General features: G+C 40.8%; 2 protein-coding genes across 3 annotated transcripts; both read right to left on the reverse strand.

Moving 5' to 3' along the window:
* Positions 1-209: 209 nt before the first annotated feature.
* zc3h12b (zinc finger CCCH-type containing 12B) lies at positions 210-14392 on the reverse strand. 2 transcript variants are annotated; one of them, XM_023410769.2, is made up of 6 exons: positions 14252-14392; positions 9331-10125; positions 9062-9201; positions 8541-8775; positions 8206-8312; positions 210-8095 (listed from the first exon to the last, which is right to left on the reverse strand). In XM_023410769.2, the coding sequence occupies exons 2-6, from the start codon at positions 9960-9962 to the stop codon at positions 6672-6674; spliced, it is 2538 nt and encodes an 845-aa protein (XP_023266537.1). In that variant the 5' UTR covers positions 9963-10125; positions 14252-14392; the 3' UTR covers positions 210-6671. The 2 variants fall into 2 exon arrangements, with proteins under 2 accessions (XP_023266537.1, XP_023266538.1); XM_023410770.2 differs by lacking the exon at positions 14252-14392 and adding an exon at positions 13710-14206.
* A 618-nt stretch (positions 14393-15010) lies between these two features.
* LOC111658304 (APC membrane recruitment protein 1-like) lies at positions 15011-20759 on the reverse strand. The gene is made up of 2 exons (XM_023410774.2): positions 20405-20759; positions 15011-19709 (listed from the first exon to the last, which is right to left on the reverse strand). Exon 2 carries the CDS (start codon positions 19600-19602, stop codon positions 16507-16509), a length of 3096 nt encoding a protein of 1031 aa, XP_023266542.1. The 5' UTR covers positions 19603-19709; positions 20405-20759; the 3' UTR covers positions 15011-16506.
* Between the last annotated feature and the right edge of the window lie 131 nt (positions 20760-20890).

Below are 20890 nucleotides of genomic sequence, written 5' to 3' on the forward strand. Positions count from 1 at the left end.
AAACCGGAGTCATCTAACTTTTTCTGTTTCAGGGAAACTAATTCAAGATATGTTATAGATACTGAATAGGTTTGATTCCCAGGAACTAATACACATATCACAAATTCTTCAAGTTTGTTTACAGAAATCACTGAGGTTGACACACAGTTGTGTTTCTGTAATTTTGTCCGATTTCATTTCTTATCTCATCAAAAAAGATAAAAACACAGTTTGAACAGAATTTTGCTTTATTTACGGAGAGAAACACATTTTGTCATTAAGACTTACATTTTGTTTGAGCCCACAGACCCAAATAGTCTATTTTTGTATATTTTGGTCTATAAAAGCAACAATTTCCAGTCAGTGTGGATTACAATACTGCAGATCATCACAACACAAAAAATCTTGCTTCATATTTCCCTTTTTACATTGCAGACACAAGGGTCTACTCAAACAGACCTACACTACTTCAGAAAGGTGAGCACTGCATTCCTCAATATTAGAAAACAACCAAGTATGTGATTTAAAATGTTTAACCTGAGTATTACACTGTGTATATGTACAGTCAGTGTTATGTGCCTCTTGTCATAGCATTTTGTTTACCAACAATTCAAATTTTAAATTATATTGTAGCACAAACTGCAAGACGCCAAGTGGCTCACAATGATCTGACCATAACTGTTTGTGTATGTGTCTAAACCAAGAATCATTACAGGTACGCATCAAAAATCACTTTGGTCTTGATCTTAGGCATTAACAACCGATTCTGACCTTAAGTTAATATTATAGTGACAATATCAGTCTTAACAAAGTAGCGCTAGTCTAACGCAAACTGGCCTCAGATACTAAAAATTACAATTGGTGAATATTTCAATAGAAAAAAAAATCACAATTCAACACACCTTTGCTTTGTCATCATACAGGGTTAGTCATTAAATCAACTGCCAAACACTTCAATAAATCCCAGTTTTAAAAGCCTTAAACATCAAACACACATCTGAACCATTCAGTGTCAGGGTGCTACTGACACTGTCATCTGGAGAACATGTGGTGATGTCACCTGTCACCCAAAGATCAGCCAGTGGCAGATTCTATATTATTCTTTATTATTATTGAACCGTTTTCACGTCAGACACAGATTTGCGTTTGGTGTTAGGTTACTCTTAGTTTACAGAGAATGGAAAAGAAATCCTCTGAAATATAGAATTCATTACATGACAACCCATGTGTTGAAACATAAGAAGTTACATTTGACAAAGCCACCCAAGAATAACTTTGGCATGTTTTATTAGGCAAAATATATTCAAAAATATCGAAATTCCCATTAAAATAGCATAAAGCAGACATGTCAGCTTAGAGGAAATCGGTGCACAGTTTACAACACAGAAATTATCTAAGTATCTGAACAACTGAAGTAACTGTTACATTTACAGATCGCTTTCTATATATACACACACACGTGTGACTATGTACAAAGAGGACATGATGCTTACTGCTGTACACAGGGTATCTGCGCACTTTTAGGTAGCACATAAATGTCCCTGTAAATTAACTACTGTACCCAGTAAGAATTAGTACATACCAATGGGCTACTCCCAGTGACACACAGTGTCACAAAAATTATGGCATTGATTGTTTTTCCCCTTTATTTAAATAAAACTATTTTCATATTATACAGTTCATATTTTGTTACATTCAAGGTATAGATACAATTTGTATCAACAAGCAAAAGTCAGTTCTAGACATTTGTGGCTTAGTTGTTTGCGGCACTTCCAGAGGGAGGGTGGGACTGTGATCCACCATTCTGGCCTTTAGTGAAACCTTTTGGTAAAGCAGTGAAACACTGATTGGTGCATGGAGAGTCTTTAGCTGTGACAGCGAGGGTTTTTCTTTTAGCTGGAAGTAATCTATGGCCCAGTGAAAACAGAGGGTCTTTCTACAGGTCGCCTCAGGAACGGGGACAAAATTTAAATATCTGAAATGAGCATGTTCCTACATTTCCATTTCTCTTTTGTTCATGTGGGGAAAATGTCCTAAATGGCCATATGGAGTTTTTGAAAAGTATTTGAGGATTAGAGCAACTAGCCTCAGTGCTCTCTCAGCATCATGGGCACACATTTAACGGCCACAGACTTGGGATGTGTGTATGCTCTAATACTCGTTAAGCCCACAGTGTCCATGAGTGTGTTTTATCTAATGACAGAGGTGCAGGCAGCGTGGGACTGTGAAAACACTAACACACATTTGTGAGCAAAATGAGCAGTTAAAATTAAATGTGTGTAAATCTTAATGAAACCAATAACTAATAGGGTTTTAAGGACAATACCAATCCTATGTATAAATAGATTCATTATCTGGTTCAGATATCTGTGAACATTGTTCCATGTTAGCACTGATTTATTATAAATCAGTGAACAACAAATGCTACAATAAACTCTGACCTTTTTCATTTTGGTAGATTTGCGTTGTGACCTGTACGACTGTTACTAATTCCTTAACACACCTAGGTAAATGTACTCTGAGTTCATCGGGGCAATTGACTATTCCAGTGTTCAGGTTAAAGGATCTCACCATCACTAGAGAACCCTATTACTTCATTTGGTCTCTCAATCAGCAACAAAGCTGACGTGTTTAGTTTCATCAGTGACGACACACTTTATTCTTGCTGCACTGATAATGTTTTTTTAATCCATGACCTATCTCAAGGAGAAAGGGTGGCACGCAAACTTTTAGCCAAATGCCAGAAACAACCTTGACAGCAGCCTTGCAATCTGATTGTTTCATATGAAGAAACATTTAGGCAGTTTGTTTCACCTTCTCATGAACAGACAGACGGCCTCAAATGGCCTTGTCTTTTTCATGAAAAAACAAAGTCAGCAAAGCCCAAACTCATTTGGGCAAAACACATTCAAATGTTTTTTTTCTTTATGTCTGTTCATATACCACGGTTGTACCTAAACATTATAAAGAAATATATATTTTTGAAGCACCACCAATGAGACAGTCAGGCTCACATAATTAGCCCTGTTAAAGAGTAATACCACTCAGTTTTAAAATTCTCATACATTTTTTCTTTGTAACACTTACAAATTTAATGGTCTGCAATGCCATGGGAGCCAAACTGTGTGGGCTTTGTGTTTGAGCTCAACATCACTTCCCTGTGTTTTAAATTCTTTATTAAGTTAGTAAAACACCAAAACAATAAACTGCTCTTCATAACTTGTAATTCTGAGTCACAATGGAGCCTTTAACACAAATCTGACATTAAACATTAGCTGGAGACTGTATAGTAAATTTGTAATGTGCAGTCGTACAATCCAATAGTAGGCCTAAAGTTACCAAACCTGAATCCTGAAATTAAGTGGCATTTCCCTTTTAAATGCACTCAAAGCATGATCTAGCTATTAGGGTTGTCTTTACATGTTACACCTCCTGAGGGTGGGAGGAAACAAAAGGCAATGGATCATCAGGGGAATTAATCCTCTTGGGAGCATGAATGTGTTTAGCTGAAAACCGACGGTAATGTGCCCCATTAGTTTAGAATCACTGTGAACAAGTGGTTTGACCTGATGACTTGGGGCCATACCAAACTTCATGATTAGCTTCCAACATTAGCATCCTTCAGCCCCATTCGTGGTTAAATATTAAGGGTCCAAACAAAATTACTGGCACAAAAACATGCCACAAAAAGAGCAAACCAAATTATCTTTTTTTAAAAGCCATGTTCATCATTGGCTGCACTGTTACTTCCTCTGACTGAAGCTGCATCACGTAAAGCCACCCTCTCCGTTTTCTACATCTCAAGGTGCATAACGAGGATATACACGACAAAGTACAAAGGTTTGCAATGCCATCTCCACGTTTCACCTGCACATGACAAACTTTAAGGTACTACATGTTACATGTAGGATTTTCACAAAATATATCACAACTAGATCAGAGTAGAGTCTTGCCTGTGACCACTGGGTTTTTGGCAGGAAAAGACTGAAAATTAGAAAACTGAAAGCATCCTGAGAGCAATGTGCTGCAAGGCACAGCCAAACCCTTTCATGATCCTTGGAGACTGGTTGCATATATGCATACTGTACGTCTGTATTTGAGCAATTCAGTCCCCCTTCCCCCAACCCAACATGCTTTCTAGCATTCACTTCATTTTTTTATACAATTATTGAAAAGTCAAACTCTACAAGATAATACTAAATGAGTCCAATGTTTAACTCACTTCCAAGCCGAACTGACTTTTATCATCTTATCTGACAAATGTAACATCAGGTAAATATTCATTCTGTTGTGGAATTCATTGTGCAAACATTTAAACTGTGATGGTAAACACTGTTTCTATAATAGAACATTTCTACAACTTGTCCCTAAGTCACATTACATCCAGGTGAAATTAATTCTCAAAGTTTCACTACGTTTACATGCACATAAGAAACCAAGTGACTGTCAGGTTTAAACTGGACAACTCCCTCACATGCACTGTGTTTGCATTCGTTTAAAACTCATGTTTTTTTTTTTTAATCAGAAAGCAGTTATGCCCCATCCCTCCTCCAAATGTTCAACCAAGTTTGAAATTTCTTATGTATCTAACATGTTAAAGGACCAGCGTGTAGGATTCAGTGGCATCTAGTGGTGAGGTTGCAGACTGGGTTTTACCTAGGGTGGCCGTCAGATGAGGAAAAAGCCAGTGTTTGGTTTGTCTGTTGTGGGGTAATGTAGAAACATGGCACACTTTGTGAAGAAGATATGAAGGGGCTCATTCTAAGCTGATGACAAGACAATGATTCTTTGTTTCAGGTGATTATACACAAATTAAACCATAATTATGAATATTATATTCCATTTCTGCCAATAGATCCACCTCGCCCCCTCCACACTGGTCCTTTAAATAAGAAGTTTAGTAACAGGTCAGCGGCACAATGACATTTGGACTGACTGTAAAGTAAGAGGCTGGGCTCTATCATTGGACAGCATGTTTTAGTGTTTGCTGTTGTTGAAGGCTGTTCAGCATAAACTGGAGTTTGGATTTCATTATTCTAGATGCAATGATACAAGTAAACAATATTTCAGAGAGTGTACAAATTACCAAATCCTAATAGAAGCTTCTCTTAATGTCTTTAACTGATGAAGGAAACTAGGTTTCTCACTCAGGTCAGTGACAAAAGCTGGAAATCATCAGATTACTGAGGTGCATGTAAAGGTAGACTTTGAGCCTAAATTAACCTGTTGATGAAAACAAACTGCTCCACTGACATCTTGAGGGCGTCAACTAGAGCTACTGTTTGACTATTATATAAATAGGAAAATCCTGGATGTAGCATCTAATAAAATCAGAAAGGTAACTATACAGTACACCAAAGGAAATGATCCAAACACTGATGGTAGGTAATACTATAATCGAATCAATCCTGTGAACCAAGTTTATACTACAATTCAATCAATCCTGTGAACCAAGTTTATACTATAATTCAATCAATCCTGTGCACCAAAATGTAGTTATGTAGAATACTGACACTATATAAATTCTGTCTTTTTTGGCATTATTTAGCAGCTTATAAATGACTTTGAAATAATGGCTTTTGTGTGATTGTATGTACATAAATATGTGCACATGCATACAAGTCAAATCTCTTTTTTGGCTTGCTTTGTGCACTGTGAAAATCTACCAAAATAGTAGCTTGTGAGGCTGAGAAAATATATCTCTTTAGATACTGAGATAGTGCTTTACATTTGAAAGTATAGGAGGCTTCAAAGACTTTCATTGAAACCAATTAGACAATGACTAAAGCGTGAGGTCATTCAGATATAAGGCCATTAAATGTCATAGTTCATGCTGTGAGGTATGTACCTACCTCCCTCTTAATTATCTTCAAAATAAAAGCACAAAAAGACACAGGAATTATTTACAGCAGAGGCAGACCTAAGCTAGGTTATTTATAGTTCCACTGCACCAGAAACACTTTAGATTCCTTTCATAACACATTCACAGGGCCTGAACAAGATCCTCAAAAAAGTACATGGTGTACAACTGTTGACATACTTTTATGTCAGATTTAATAAGGCAAATGTGGGAGATGTTGCTGAGTTATAACTTCCAATCTCAACTGTGCTGCCATGTAGCTAACCAGTTTACTTATCCACATAGTTCACACACAAAGTACTGTATGAGGCTCGCTACATCAGTCTATTTTACACTGTTCATTTATGTGATTATTTATTTATTTTGTTCAATATTGAACTCATTTATTTAATTTTTCTATAACATCATTTAAAAATCAATTGATCTGAGGGACATTCAACAGTCCTGTCTAGTTTGTGTATTGATTATGGATGTGGTGCAAAGCTGCTATGCAGCTCCTGCTCAAGTTATATGAATGTGTTATGAACCAGATTTCTAATAAGGTATTACCTTATATCAACTTCACCACACTTCATATAAAAATGTAGGTTTCATATGTGAAACATCTTTAAATTCAACTTATTAATCAAACTTCCTCCATGCTGATTATGTCTTTCATCTTAGTGATGTAACATGTGATCACAAGATTTCCCATCAGAGACATTTAAAAAAAAAAAAAAACTCCTGAGGGCAGATGTTGCACATGCAGCAACATTGAACAAGTGCCAATCTTCTAATCTAACTCTTCCTTTCCTCAGGATATCACTGTTGAATGTTTCAGATGGTTAGCTGCTCAGTGGCATGACCTCAGTTTAGTAACAATAACAGCGGCAAGTTGTTGTGGATCTGTCAAATGAGGGTTCTTCTCCATTACGGAGTGAACCACGTAGGCGGGAAAGATGTTACAAAGGTTCCGATATGTTTGATACTGGTGGTCTGGGATGACATACCGCTCTGGGTGTTCGGCTGCAGACGGGGTCTCCCATGGTGAGTTCCAGATTTGTTCCATTTTGTCTGGCATACTGCGGACCATCACCCGCTCGCAACACGGCATCAGGCTGTTACTCAGTGGATATGAATGATATCCATAGGACTCATTACCACAAGGGAGAGGGTCCCAGCTTGCATGCTGCTCACGGCACAGTGGAGGTCGCCTCTGTCTCATTGGGTTACTATCATATAGCCTTGAATCTGATATACTGTCCATACGAGTCATACCAAGAGAGCGTGTGGGCTGTGAGGACAAAGGCGGCAGGACATTCTGAGTTAGGGGATAGTCTCCGGGGCAGCTGGACCTCGCTCCCACTGCAGCATGCTGGATATGTGGCGCTAGATGAGATCCAGACTGCTTCCGGGGGCCCTGCTTGGGCTCCTCTGGTCCGTAACTCTGTACCCTAGTCAACGCTTCGTGACGAAACCCATGGGAGAAAGTTTGCATTCTGGCCTGTGCAGGAGACTGCTGCTGCTTCATGCTCTCCTCTAAACTACTGTCCACAGAGCTGGGGTACAGCTCCCCGTAAGAGGAGAATGAGTCACTGTTCGAATGGCTGAGGCAGGATTCAGGGCAGTGGCTGGGAGTTCGCTGATACACACCATGCTCGTGCTCCATGCTACAGAAACTATCCACATTATGCATGCTGCTCATGCTCATGTTTGAAAAATCACTGTGCAGTGAATAATATCCATGGTCACTAACTGAGTCATACTTTGGAAACTGTTCACTGTATGTAACAGAGGCGCCATGACTATTAGTAACTAAAATAGGAGGGTACTGTACACTAGACATGTGCTCCAGAGAACTGTGCGCGAACTGCAGAGAACCTGGCACTGGGCTGCTGGCTGATCGTGTGTTCAAGGCCCCAGCTGCGTGGCTCTTGGCAGGCTGCATGGTGGGCACACTGAGAGCGGAAACGAGGGAAGGCACTGAATTTGTCTCAGACTTCCTAACAACGGACAGTGCCTCTGGAGGTTCACAGGCCACTGAACGAATACTGGGGTCAGACTGACGTTTAGGTGCCACACGTTTGGCCTCAGAGTTGCTGTCCCCCTTTGCAGTTGCTGGACCAGTACCACATTTAGCTAACGCTCCCTCACTCATTGTCTTCACTGCAGACAACTTGGCGAAGGCTCGTAGTTCATCGGCCACCGACCGCTGTGGCTGGTTCACACGCTCGGGATGATAGTACTTGCACTTATGTCCATATGTGCACTTTTTCCCTTGTTTAAAGGAAGAACACATCAAGTCAAGAGAATGGAACACTTAAATAATATTGGTAATAATACAACAGTATTCAGACATTGCTTTGAAAAGACACGTGGGAACTTACCATAGGGGCAGGGTTGTTTTTTGTGCTCTGGAACAACAGGGCGCTTGCGGAGGAAATTTTCTAGGCTTGGACCATGTCTTCCCAGTGGATCATCTGGTGGCATAAACCTATTCAAAACATGTCATTATTAATAATAATAATAATAATAATAATAATTATAATTATTATTCCTGATTTTCTAATCAGCAAAGGTCATAAAACAATGACTAAATGGATTTCACAGATCTAAACTTAAAAGACTTGAATAAATAACCATTTATACCACTAACCAATTTTCATTTGACATAAGTTTGTATTGTACTGTAGCAAATGGGATCTGTATCATGGTCTCTTACTTGTCATTGACAAATGAGTACATTAGGAGACGCTCTTCTATGAACTTCTTCCATTCTGGCTTCTCATTTTGCAAGTCCCTGTAGTTGTCATTTGACACAATAATTCCATCAGAATCATAAGCCAGCTTCACTATGAAGCGATCATCATAGCACACCACCCTCCTGCCTTGAACTCTCCGAGATGGGGTGAAAACCAGGATCTTCTCTTTTTCCAGCTTGCGTAATATTTCTTGATCTGAAAGAGACAGCTCATCATAAATCAGTCAAAAACAATAAAATCCCATTGTATAAATATGCATTGGGGTATATTATGGTATTTTGTCAGATAATATATGCACCCACTTCTTGCTAACCATGACCACATCACAGTTCATGCTTCAGTCACAAACAAAAATGCCATAACTCCAACATCAAGGCTGACTGTCTATAGAGTTGCTCCACAGCTGACGTTTATACAAACATCATCAACCACTTCGTATCAGCACCTTCTATAGCAAATGCCTAAAAAAGAGCTTCACTACCTGTAATGAGGGCGTCAGGTCTCGACTGTTCCTTCCTCCAGGCTGGGACAAACACAGTGATGTCTTTGTGTCCTTTCTCCCAAAACCACTCAACAGCAAGTTGGATACCACGACATGAGAATACCTCTTTGTTTCCATGGCTACAAAACAAAACGATGTGGTATAAGGTTTACTTAAAACTCACAAAATTGGCATCACTTAGCGGAAAATGTTTCAGAACTTTAATGCATTTTGTATAAAGCATAAATGTGTGTTTGGTAGTGTCTTACCTCATTGCCACATTTGAGCCATCAATGACGATGGGCCTGAGGTTATCAAATGTATCCACAGATTCATCTTCCACTGACACATCTGGACTAACACTCTCTTTAACACAGGGGGACCGTGATATTAATGTGGCCGTACTGCCGCAAGGTTGAATTTCAGGCTCCACTTTGTTTCCAAGCCTCACCAACTCAGCGAGAACGTCGTTAATTAAAGCAGCAGCCCCCAACTTGTTGAGCACAGTCTCCACCTGCTCTCCTGAATAACCCAACTTCAAAGCAAACTCCATCTTCGTCTGGTACTCCCTCTCACTAGCAGGCTTGATCCCTGGTCCTGTGCTGCTCTCATCCTCACGGAAATCTTGCACAGTGCTACTCTGGGAAAAACTGGGCCGGTCGAGGCATGGAGAGCGACAGAGCTGCCGATGGGGTTTTGTGACAACCAGAGGCTCCCGCTTCTTACAGCTGCTGTTGCTCACCTGAACCCTCTGGCGCTGCTGCTCTTCAGACTCGCTTTCTGAGCTGCTTCCATCCTCTGACTCGTCAGTGGCGTGCTGGGCCTGGCTTGAGTCAATGTTCTCCTCCCTCCATGGGCGTTTTTCCATTTTGAGCTTCTCCACCATGGACCATGCTGTCATCACGTTTGTCTTGACACCTCAGATTTCCACTCCATGCTTCCTCACCTCCACCGCAACCAAGGAATCATACTCAGTGCTGGACTTCAGCACTACAGGCGGTTTGTGTAGGGCCAAAGTAACACACTATCCCCTATGTGAGCAGGTTAAATCAAACTATGTAATCCTGAAAGAAGCAGAAACATGATGGAAGTATCAGTTAGTAATATGTGTTCAACTTTTATTTAACCACAACATAATTTTGAAAGAAATAATTTGCCTCTGTTATCAAACATTTACTTTGTTGGCCCACCTAAAAAGAGTTTTTGGGACACAAGTTCAAAGTGTAGCAAGAAACTAAGCCGACTGGAGTGATACTTTCCTGAGCAACTGTTAATTCATCTTTAAAGAATTCATCTTTCTTCAGCTCTGTCTCATCCACCACACTTGTGGTAGACCAATGCTCCACCTCTAAGAAACACTGCTCTCTGGGGCAAGTGACACAATTATTCAGAGAAATGGAACATGTTAGTCGCCTGCCCAAACAAACAAGTTACCAAACACACCACAGTGATGCAGGAGAAGGTCTGATCTGGATGTGGACGTTGTCTCTGTCTGTTTTTGTATTTGTGGGTCACACACGCGAAAAGTAATCCGGCCCATTCTTTTGTTTAGTATGCATTTTTACAATGTCTGCCAAGACTGCAGGCTTTAATTTTTGTATGACTGTCACTCCTTAACTGAGTCACACCAACCAAACAAACTAATGATGTAATTGAAGTACAGCTTCAATTACTAACTAACCGTACAATCAAACATAGCAAAGTGTCTACAGCAGTGTTGCAGTTGTGAACTTGTTTCCCCTAGTTGTTGTTGGTTTTGCAGTGAGAAAGCTACCAACAGAACAGGTCATAGAAATGTGAATATTTACTGGCGACAGGTGGAAATAGGAGCAACAATTCTCAATATTATGAGATGACAGACAATTTCCTTCACTTCACCAACTTCACAGAGGTAGTCTTATTTTTAAAGCTGAACATACTTTTTTGTGTTGTGGTGTCTTATTACAGTACACAAATACAAAAAACAGTGTCACTACTCCTATATAGATGCTGTATGGAAAAAATACGGATGCAACAGACATTAAAATGTGGTAATGAGCCTCAGCTCTATGAACACAAAAGGCTTCCTGCCTCACAAACAAAATTCAAGCCAGCCAGACTCACACGGTGTAAGTGCATGAGTTAACAGAACCTGAGACAGTGTGGGCTGAACACTGTATCCCTGCGCCTCTCACAGTCTGAACTCAAATGAATTCCTTAGGGAACAAAGCTGTTTTATGGTGATGCAGAGTGGGACTTCAAGAGGGGGGGCTGGGGCAGCCGCAGTACAAACCATACTACACTGTATATCCATGTGTACAACATTTGGACACATGGATATTGATATGACAATGTTTATAAGGAGTGCAGTCATGAACAGAAACACTAGACGACTTTCCTCCAGTCTTGCAGAGTGTACAATACAGTCAGCATCAAGCTTCAAGAGGCGCAGCCCATGATGTTCGTTGCTTAGCAACACAGCCTTGTCATCAGCTTACTCCTTTTTACCAGTCACGACTAACACAAACACAGCTCATCATCTCTCTTCAGGCAGCCAGTAAACGCAGGACACTTACAGCTACACTACAACTCCACACTGAAACTCCTGAGGCAGCGTTTTATAAAACATCACTGAGACGTGTGTCAGTGCTGACCACTGAGGAAGGACACTCACTCTGGATGACCCATGTATTTGCCTGAGATATCTACTTTCACTATGTCACACACCCTAAACAGCCACTGACATTCATGGAAGATGCTTCAGGTCGACAGATATTTTGAGGGTCGATTTATGGGTAATAAGTGTACCCTTTTATGTCAGTGGTTTGGGCTGGCTTACATCATCACAGCACATACTGTCGCACTGCTGATCACAACTCGTATGACACGACGGAGGTTTGAACATTTAAAACAAAAACCTCAAGATGCACATTAATACATGGTTAAAGGAGCCGAGCTCTTCCTTTCCCTCCACCTCCAGATTCACAGGCTGAGACTCAGCAAGGCCTCCAGACCATCTCTGCACATGCACAGGCTCATGTAGTTCTGTCTCATAGCAACAAGTGAAGCGGGTCCCTGAAGCCATCTTTTACATTGGTGACCCTACATAATATCAAGCAGTATGGAGCAGAGATAAACTCACTGTGGTCAGTTACAGTTACATTTATTGCTTGGGTAGAGAGATATCTTGAAGACCGACCTCCAGTGTATGAAAATGATCCAGCAGTTAAACAGAAGGGCATGTGATTGTCACTGTGATATCAGCACCACTTGCACTATGTTATCCTACACAGAAGAAAGTCATTAAGGCTGATCATTGACATACACTTTCACTACGCTCAGCCACCACTTTTAAAAAGACGCATCACTTCAAAACTACACGGCTGAGATGCTCTTGTAACACCTGGTCAGTGTATCCTGAACCACCAGCTGCGAAGACATGAAGATTATTGGATCTATTAATAACTCAATAACTAAAGGAAGGACACAGTGAACAGTCATCCAGGACATGGAACAAGAAACACAATGTGACTTATTTTTGTTATGTACATTGATCAGATGATGGCACTATGCTCCCATCTCACTTTATATTCATCGTAGCAGAGACATCTCGTCTGATGGAGATAATCACTACACTCTTTTTGGAGGATATGTTCACTGGGCTTCCTACACGTGAAAAGATGAGTCCAAAAATCCTCATAAATATGGTGATCTGTTTCAGTGTGTCGAGCTAACACAGAAAGACGGATGTTTCTTTGGTACAAAGTTAATCATGTGGCCTGTGTAAGTATACATTTAGTGTGTGGCTGGTTCATCATCAGCACAGAGATTTAAAAGTATTACAGCCGTCACTTTCCAATAGAAACATACTGTAGAAGTCCAGCAGGAAGGAAAGTATCACCTGGAAGTCTTTACAGTCATTTTTCTTTAGAAATGACAAATTTAGCCATGTGAGTTTATAGTCTTGGGGCACATGGATGATACTATTCACATCTCTTAATGTGTAGGTTCAAAAACAAGCCAACCTCCCCTCCCAAACACACCATTACCTCCCCATAAATAAAGCAGTATGTACTCTATATATCTGTATGAATTAATTAATGCATGAACGAGGAAACAAATATCATGAATATAACTTCCCTCAGACTTCATGTCATGCCCACCCCCTTTCCCATTTTTCATCTTGAAAGTCATAAATATTGACCTCTATTGATGTGAGCCTCTACTAGTTTTAAGTTTCTCCTCTAATCTCAGGATTTTTCTGTACAGTTTGACCTTTTACAGATTTATCCAATTAATTGTGTTTAAACAAGGTGGAAAATATTTCAAAATAAGAAGTGAGGAAATTATCCCTTTGGCAGGATGGTATTAACAGTAGACTAAAAGTAAAGTGAGAACCGACTTGTTCTCGTATTCAGTTTTGTCTTCACAAAACAGCAAACTACATGAATGTGAAACCAAATCCGAACACTGCCTTCATCCCAATGACAGTGACCATACAGGAAACCTCGTAACTGTTGCATTAACTTACTATGTTGTTGCATTCATCAGAACAGTTGACACGTCAATAGAAAAAACTGAAGTGCATGATATCATTAGCATCATGAGATGAGAGGGATGAAATGGAGGAAGGTTAAACAAATGACAGTACAAGAGATCTCATACTTACAATCCTCCACATCGAATAACATTACAGCATCACTACTGCACACGACGTCACGTCTGTGGTTCAATTTGATCAGAGTTAACTGGTTTGATAGCCGTAGGCCCGGAGTGTCGGTTAGCACACGCTAACAAGCTAATCTAACGTTACTACAGCAGCTGGAAAGTCAACACATTAGCGACATAAATTAACCGGCCTACTTCGGTTTACCTCGTTGACCAACGGCTGGACAGCGGTTGGATAATATTAGCAGCGTTATCCAACCAAGAGGGCGACGTTAGTAAAGCTAGGTAAGCTAACATACAGCAATGATAGCCAATTCAGTGGCTCTACAGGCGAACTTAAACGTCAGATTGCTAACACTGGTTAGCTTTAGCTGCTGATCTTGTGCTAACATTTTTGCCGGAATACTACAATAACTTGAGATAAAGTTGACGGTGATTTAAAATTACAAACAGAGGTGAAACCACAGAAGCACAACATGATTCCCTACATATTCTGCACGTAAATCACTGCCGTTGTTCACTTTCCCCCGGTGCTCATCTCACCTTGTTGCTGTCATCCTCCTCGCCTGTAACACTTATGTTTTGCTGCCATTGGCGCTGTCGCAGTTTGTCAGGGTTGCCAGATAGCGCGAGGGAAACAAGTAATCTAAGCTGCGAAAAGAAACCGGGGTCAGACCACGTAGAAACTTCATGTCTCCCCCACTGCCTACTTAATCAGACATTTCATCAACGCAGGGATTTCATGATGCTGACTCTAGCTTGAGAACTGTCATTAACCCAGAGCAGTGTGAATGCTGCCCTCTGAAGATAGATAGATAGACAGACAGACAGGGGTAGTAATAGGAAAAACGTTATGAACTTAAATTGGGATATAAATTCTAATGTATTTAAGTCCACAATAGTTAAACCCGCTTGAATGACTCGCTCCATACTCAAAAGAGTAAGTCCCATTCAGTTTAAATACAGAAGTCTGGCAGACTATAGTAGTCATGCACTTTTAAATAAATCGTGTGTTAAATGTTCATGCACACACAATATTTCCAAATTGCGAACCATCATGTGGCTCAGGAGCTTTGTGTTGACTTCCAGTCAGTCTTGAACCAGACCAGGGGCTTTCTGTCCACGTTCTCCACAGGTGTTCAGGTGAACAGGAAACTCTGAAGTGCTCCAAAGTGCCAGTGTAAATTTAACCACTAATCTGTCATGGTTTCCTGCCTTTGGCCCCCATTGATGCTGGGAGAAACTTCAGCTCCCCAATCAGCCCGAACAGGCACAATGAAAGAAAATGGAACAAGAAAGAGATGATGTCTTGTCATGTTTATTTTAGTGTAAGGCAGTGTTCTACTCTGATAGACTGTAACAGTATGAGGACTCCTGTAGTATAACATGGATTAACTTTCAGACAATTAAAAAAAATGCAAAATTAAAAAAAGAAAACTTAAACAAACCAATATTGCCAATTTGTAATAACCATTCTAAATACAATGTTACAGTATACAAATAGCTGATAATATAAATACATGTTTTGACATTTGTTCAATATTACGCCATAAAAAACTACATGATCTGACACTTTAACCTCTGACCAATCAAACATTAAATTCACAAGAAAATGATACAGGGTGAAATTACCAGTTTATCTTTTTTAACATATCATTTCAACTCCAAAACTAAATCAAACAGATTTTTCATTAAGGTACAGTAACACAATAATGGAGTGCGTCATCAGTAAGAATTCTGCACTTCACAGGTCGCTCAACTGCTGGAAAATAGGACCAAAGAAAAACAGCAACTACAGAGAGGCCAAACTGTCTGGTGAGAAACAAATGATAATTATTAGTTTTTTTTCTTTGATTTACCATTTTGTAGATATTTCACTCTGACTGTTTCCTATATGTCTCATGTAAAGCACTTTCATACCTAGAGGAACTGTACGTAAAATGTGCAACACAAATAAAGTGGCCTTGCCTTGCACAGCTGTCTACAGTATGTAAATTAAACAACAGCCCATCTGGACATTTCCTGTTAAAGATTAATTTAGCTTAATTCGTTTCAAATATAACCCATGAAGATAAAGAGACATGTTTTCTATGGTGAGATACTCCCCTCTGAGATACTCGTCGTCATTTTGCTTCCTAAACCCAATCTGGTCTGAAATGAGGTAAATCAAGAAAACAGTTACAAACCTCCATCATGACAGGCTCACATTAACCTTACTGGAGCAAACAGAGGCTGTGAAAAAGCAGTAAACACAGACATAAGCTGGCACTTAAAGCATGAGCATACATGTGTTCAGAGGCAACTGGCAAAGTAAGCAAGATTGGCTAGCACTGTTCAGCTGTGCTATGGAAACCAGGCTAATGATAATCTAAGTGTGGCATTACTATTGAGACCTGGATACTGAGGCTACATATGAATAAACACATTCTAGTAATATTCAACAGCTTAATGAGATGAATCTGTGAGCCATTCAAATGCAAATCAAACATTTACTCCCTTAAATACCTTCAGTGAATTGACAGTATGTGATCAGTGAGAGACAAGCAACTGTTACTGTGCAAATGCAGAAAATCCCTTTCCAATTCCCAATAATTCCCATTGTTGTAGATGACGCAGCATGATGCACCAACTTCACGTTTTCATTAGTGTCCTGTCTATCACAGTGTACAGCTACTTCTCAAAGGAATCAGTTGTGCAAGTAAAAATGAAGCAACAGTTACTCCTTTGGGTGGAACATAAAAGCACTCATTGGCACATACACATGTGATCTTAAAGCCAACTGCATGACTAATAGCCTTTCAATTAAAGGTTATCTCGGGGTGTTTGTTGCAGGCTACCTCCCTGGGCATTCTTGTTTCACTGAGGACGGCCATTTCATCCTTCAAACCTGTGTTTAAAGGACTCCCAGTATGAGATGTTCCCTCCCTGTTAGCCGCTGGTCTGCTTTGACCACACTGGTTGTAGGGCCGCAAATCAGTGGCAGCTTTACAAAAAACATCATCGTCAATATCATCCAATACCTCCTCCACCATTCCAGGATAAACAAAGGTGCTATGAGGTAAACGAGAGTCTGATTGTAAAGGAAGGTGACACTGTCTCTTGTAGAGTTCTGCACTCTGAGACATTAAATCACAGGACACTCTGTCTGACACATCAGAGCAGAGACGTTGTGATTTACCTTCAGAAAAATCACCGCCGGATGAAGTAGAAAATATTTTGTGTTTCACTTGGGCTTGACTCACACTTTGTACTTTTTCAGTGATTTCCCCATCTGCCAGGGGAAGGCTTAAAGCCATTTCTGACCTTGTTTGCCATGATAAGGCCATAATGCTACTACTGTCTTTAATGTCCGATGCAGACACGAGTACATTCTTTTTGTAATATGATGAGTCTCTTTCAGAGTCCTTTTCAGTTTGAGGACAAGAAACCGTAGTAGCTCTTTCCTCTCTGTATGTGTCAGGCATCTTCAACTCGAGGCTCTCTGTGTCTAGAGACCTACTTCTCCTGTCTAGAGACAATGGATTAGACATGGACTGGCTGACTCTTGTAAGGCCAAGGTGCCGTGGGAGACTAGCTATTGCCCATGTGTTACTGATCAGGTTCTGTTCGTACAGGTCTAACATTTGATAGTCAAGTTCAGCAAATGCATCTTTCTGTAGGTAGCTCTCTTCAAATTCCTGATAGGGCGATGAAATGTCCTCCTCTAGTTCCATGTGAATCTGCTCGTCATATTCACCCTCATTATGCATATCCACTACATCAAATGTGACTATAGTAGGTAAGGCCTCCATATTTGGAGTGAAGGCAGAGTTTGACTCCAAATCATCCACACTGTTGTGCAAGTTACTCAGCATCTGCGAGTGTTTTGTGTAGTCCACAAGTGCTTGTGAGAAACACACAGTTTGCCCATCATCCATATCATTTTTACAGTCTGGAGACTGAGAATTGATATTTCTGTACGGTAAAGCCACAGGCTTGTTTTCCTCAATATGTTGCTCTTTGGGTTCACAAAAAGTTTCAAAATTGGGGTCAGATGCGCTTCCGAATGACACGCTGCTATGCCTTTTCTCACAGTCAGCATCAATGGATTTTGTTCTTTTTTCTGTAGGAGGCATATTTCCCTTTTCATCAAACACATCCGGCTCTACATTACTCTTGTTGCCTGATGCTTGCGGTTTTGAATTCATATTACAGTTTTTATTCAAGCCGATTTCTTGCCGAATAAACACATTTTGAGCCAGCTCTGGGGATTTACTGTTCCCTAGAAAATCGTGAACTTCATACAATTCACCACTTATTTGCAATCGATTCATTTCTGGCACAAAGGCAGAATCTGTCACATCAACTGGATCACTTAAATACTCGCACTGTTTTGACCCAGGCAGTTTAGATTTATTTTCATAATGTGGACTGATGAGACTCTCATCAGGTGCAAAAAGTTCGTAGAGGGCATCACCGCTGTAACTGTCCCTGGGTAATCTCTCTGTCCTCAGTCTGTCACTTTTTTCTTGCCCTTCATCTGGCCCCGGGGTCGTTGAGTCATAATAGCCCTCATCACTGTTGGGAACGGATTCTTGATGTTCACTTTGAGGAGTTAATACATCAGCAATGGAAGAGGTGTCCATGCCACTGGCTTGCTGTACACTGTTACTGTTCAATAAATCCATATTGTGAGAGCTCGTCAGCTCAGCAGTCATATCTGTGTGGTCTTGGTTGCAAGTGCAGCAGATTTCTTCTGAAGCATCATTTCCCCAGATATCTTGAAGACACTCTTCGTCCAGATTTTCAGGTGAGGCCATTTCTTCACCGCCGCCCTGATAAGTGAGATAACAAGAGGCCCTCTTTCCTCCATTTCTGCTCCTTTCTCCAGAGACCGTGCTCTCTGTGATGCTGTCATCTTCTTGATCTGCAATAATGTCCCCACAGCCAGTGAGCGAATCAAAGCTCTTCAATGACGCAACGTCTCCAAAAATCAGGTTTAGCTGATCTGAGGAACCAGCAGCTGTTTCAGACTTCAATTCAGGCTCAGACGTCATCTGAAGTTTGAGGCAAGGCTTGCTGTGTCCTCGAGGAGTCTCCTCATTATCACTGGAAACTACAGCCATCAAATTCATTTCCTCCACGTGATCATCACACATCTGATCATCAAGCTCAGACCTTGGGCTTTCTTGCCCCACACTCTTCTCTAATGCCGTAGCATCAACATCACTACATTCAGGACCAATGGAAATATCACACAGAACATCTGCAAAATCAGGCACATCAGGTTCAGATCCCAGGCACTCTGTGACATACAGCTTGGTGTTGTCCTGGACAACAGGCACCTCCTTGTTGCAGTGAGGGGTTGACAATGCAATCATCTCAGTTTTATCCAATCCAAAATTTCTATGGTTTCTGTGATGCTTAAAACTGTGAAACAGACTCCTCAAACCCTTTTTCTGCCGGCCGAGTGTCAATGATTTCTGGTCAGCAGTGGGGTGACTACATTCATTGTGGCAGTGACTGCGGAGCTCTCCAGAACAGTCCCTCTGGCTGTGGTATTCAGAGTCTCCAGCTGAGGTGTATCTACCTCTCAGACTGTCATCATGACTAACCTTACTCAGCCCATCATGTGTTCTGCTCTTGGGGATTCCTTTCTTAGAGGACCACTTATTCTGATTTTTACTCCTTCCACTAAAAAAACTTGGTAAAATACAGATGCTTTTACGAACTCCAAAAAATGTCAGGGCAGTCCTCCTAAATTTCCCAGATTTTTGAGGTTTCACCGTGGCATTCAGTGCGTCCGACTGAATCTCTTCCATGATGTCATCGGGGCCACAGCGAGAGACCTGTCCAGAGACTGTAGCTAAATCCTTGGTGTCTCCAGGTAGTTCGTCTACCTTGAGAGAAGCCATGGCTGCTACACTTACGAACGCAGTTCAGCAGAGGGCATAGTAGCTGAATGTTCAAAATCAGCTGGTAGGATGATGGCAGTGAATTTGTCCTCCATCCGATGTGAGCCCTGTATTGAGAAGGTTGAGATCAACATCAGTGATCAATGGCCATATTGATATAATGGAAATAAATTGCAGAATTTTACTTTATTTTTCTATTAGAGGTTGGTTTTTCTAATGCGCAAAATACCCTATTTTACTTTTGCCATCCTCTGAGGTTTTGTGGCATAGAAACATAGTCACATTTTGTCTTAGCACCTACTGTACACACAGGTCCTCATGAACTGTCTTTTATGTCATAAATGTTTGTGTTGTTTTGTGGGGATCTACAAAGAAAGTGTACACGACTGTAAAACTGCAGACCAGTGAAATTAGCTTAAACTCCTTTGCAAGTTAGTGCATTACTTAAAACTTGCATATACAGAGCCCATCCCCATACTTTGTCTTGCATATCTGTTTATTGTAATACATAAATAAAATAAAATAAAAAAAACTGTAACATAATGTATATGTAACTTGAATGTATTCAAGAGAAGCATAAAGACAAGTGTTTCCTCACAGTGCTGACCTGTCTGTCACTATGCTTCTGCTGTGCTGCTCTGAAATGAAAGTCTTATGGAAGCGGGCAGCTAACACTAACTATGGTCCACGTAGACAACCGTCACAGACTGAGACCTGTTTCATTTAGAAACAAACTACAAGCCACATTAGCACAAGCCGACACTGCCTGGTTAGCCAACAGTCACACAGTAAACAAACTTACCAAATACAGCCACGATCTTGCAGCACGGAGTTGATTTCTCCACCTGAAGCCAAAGCTTCCTCTCAGCACAGAGCTTCTGGTCCTAACTAACCTCGACTTGTGGTCGACTCGGCCCCGGAGCAGCTCAGACCAGACACGGGCTCATTTGTTAGCTAGCTGCGGTGCTTGCTAACAACGTCCCTGCTTCTCTCCGGTGTGGGTCGTACAGTTAGTGGCTGTGATGTGAATGTGACAGTGAACAGCAGCACACCTCTGGATTCACGAGTCTACTTCAGCCACATATGTAGACAAAAAGCCCAGCGTTTCAATGCTGGACGCTGACTTCATCTCCACACACAGGTATACTCCTTAGAGACTCTCCTCTCGGCGCACACTAGTGACGCAACATGTGTGTGACATGTTTTATAACGTAACCATCATTCCGAACGATTATAATAGGATTTTTCTTTTATTCACAAATATTACATTTCAAAAACATGAGTATTG

Source organism: Seriola lalandi, unplaced genomic scaffold (genome assembly GCF_002814215.2).
Source record: "Seriola lalandi dorsalis isolate HSWRI2012SDOR001 ecotype SW California unplaced genomic scaffold, Sedor1 jcf7180002054437, whole genome shotgun sequence".
NCBI classification, from domain to species: domain Eukaryota; kingdom Metazoa; phylum Chordata; class Actinopteri; order Carangiformes; family Carangidae; genus Seriola; species Seriola lalandi.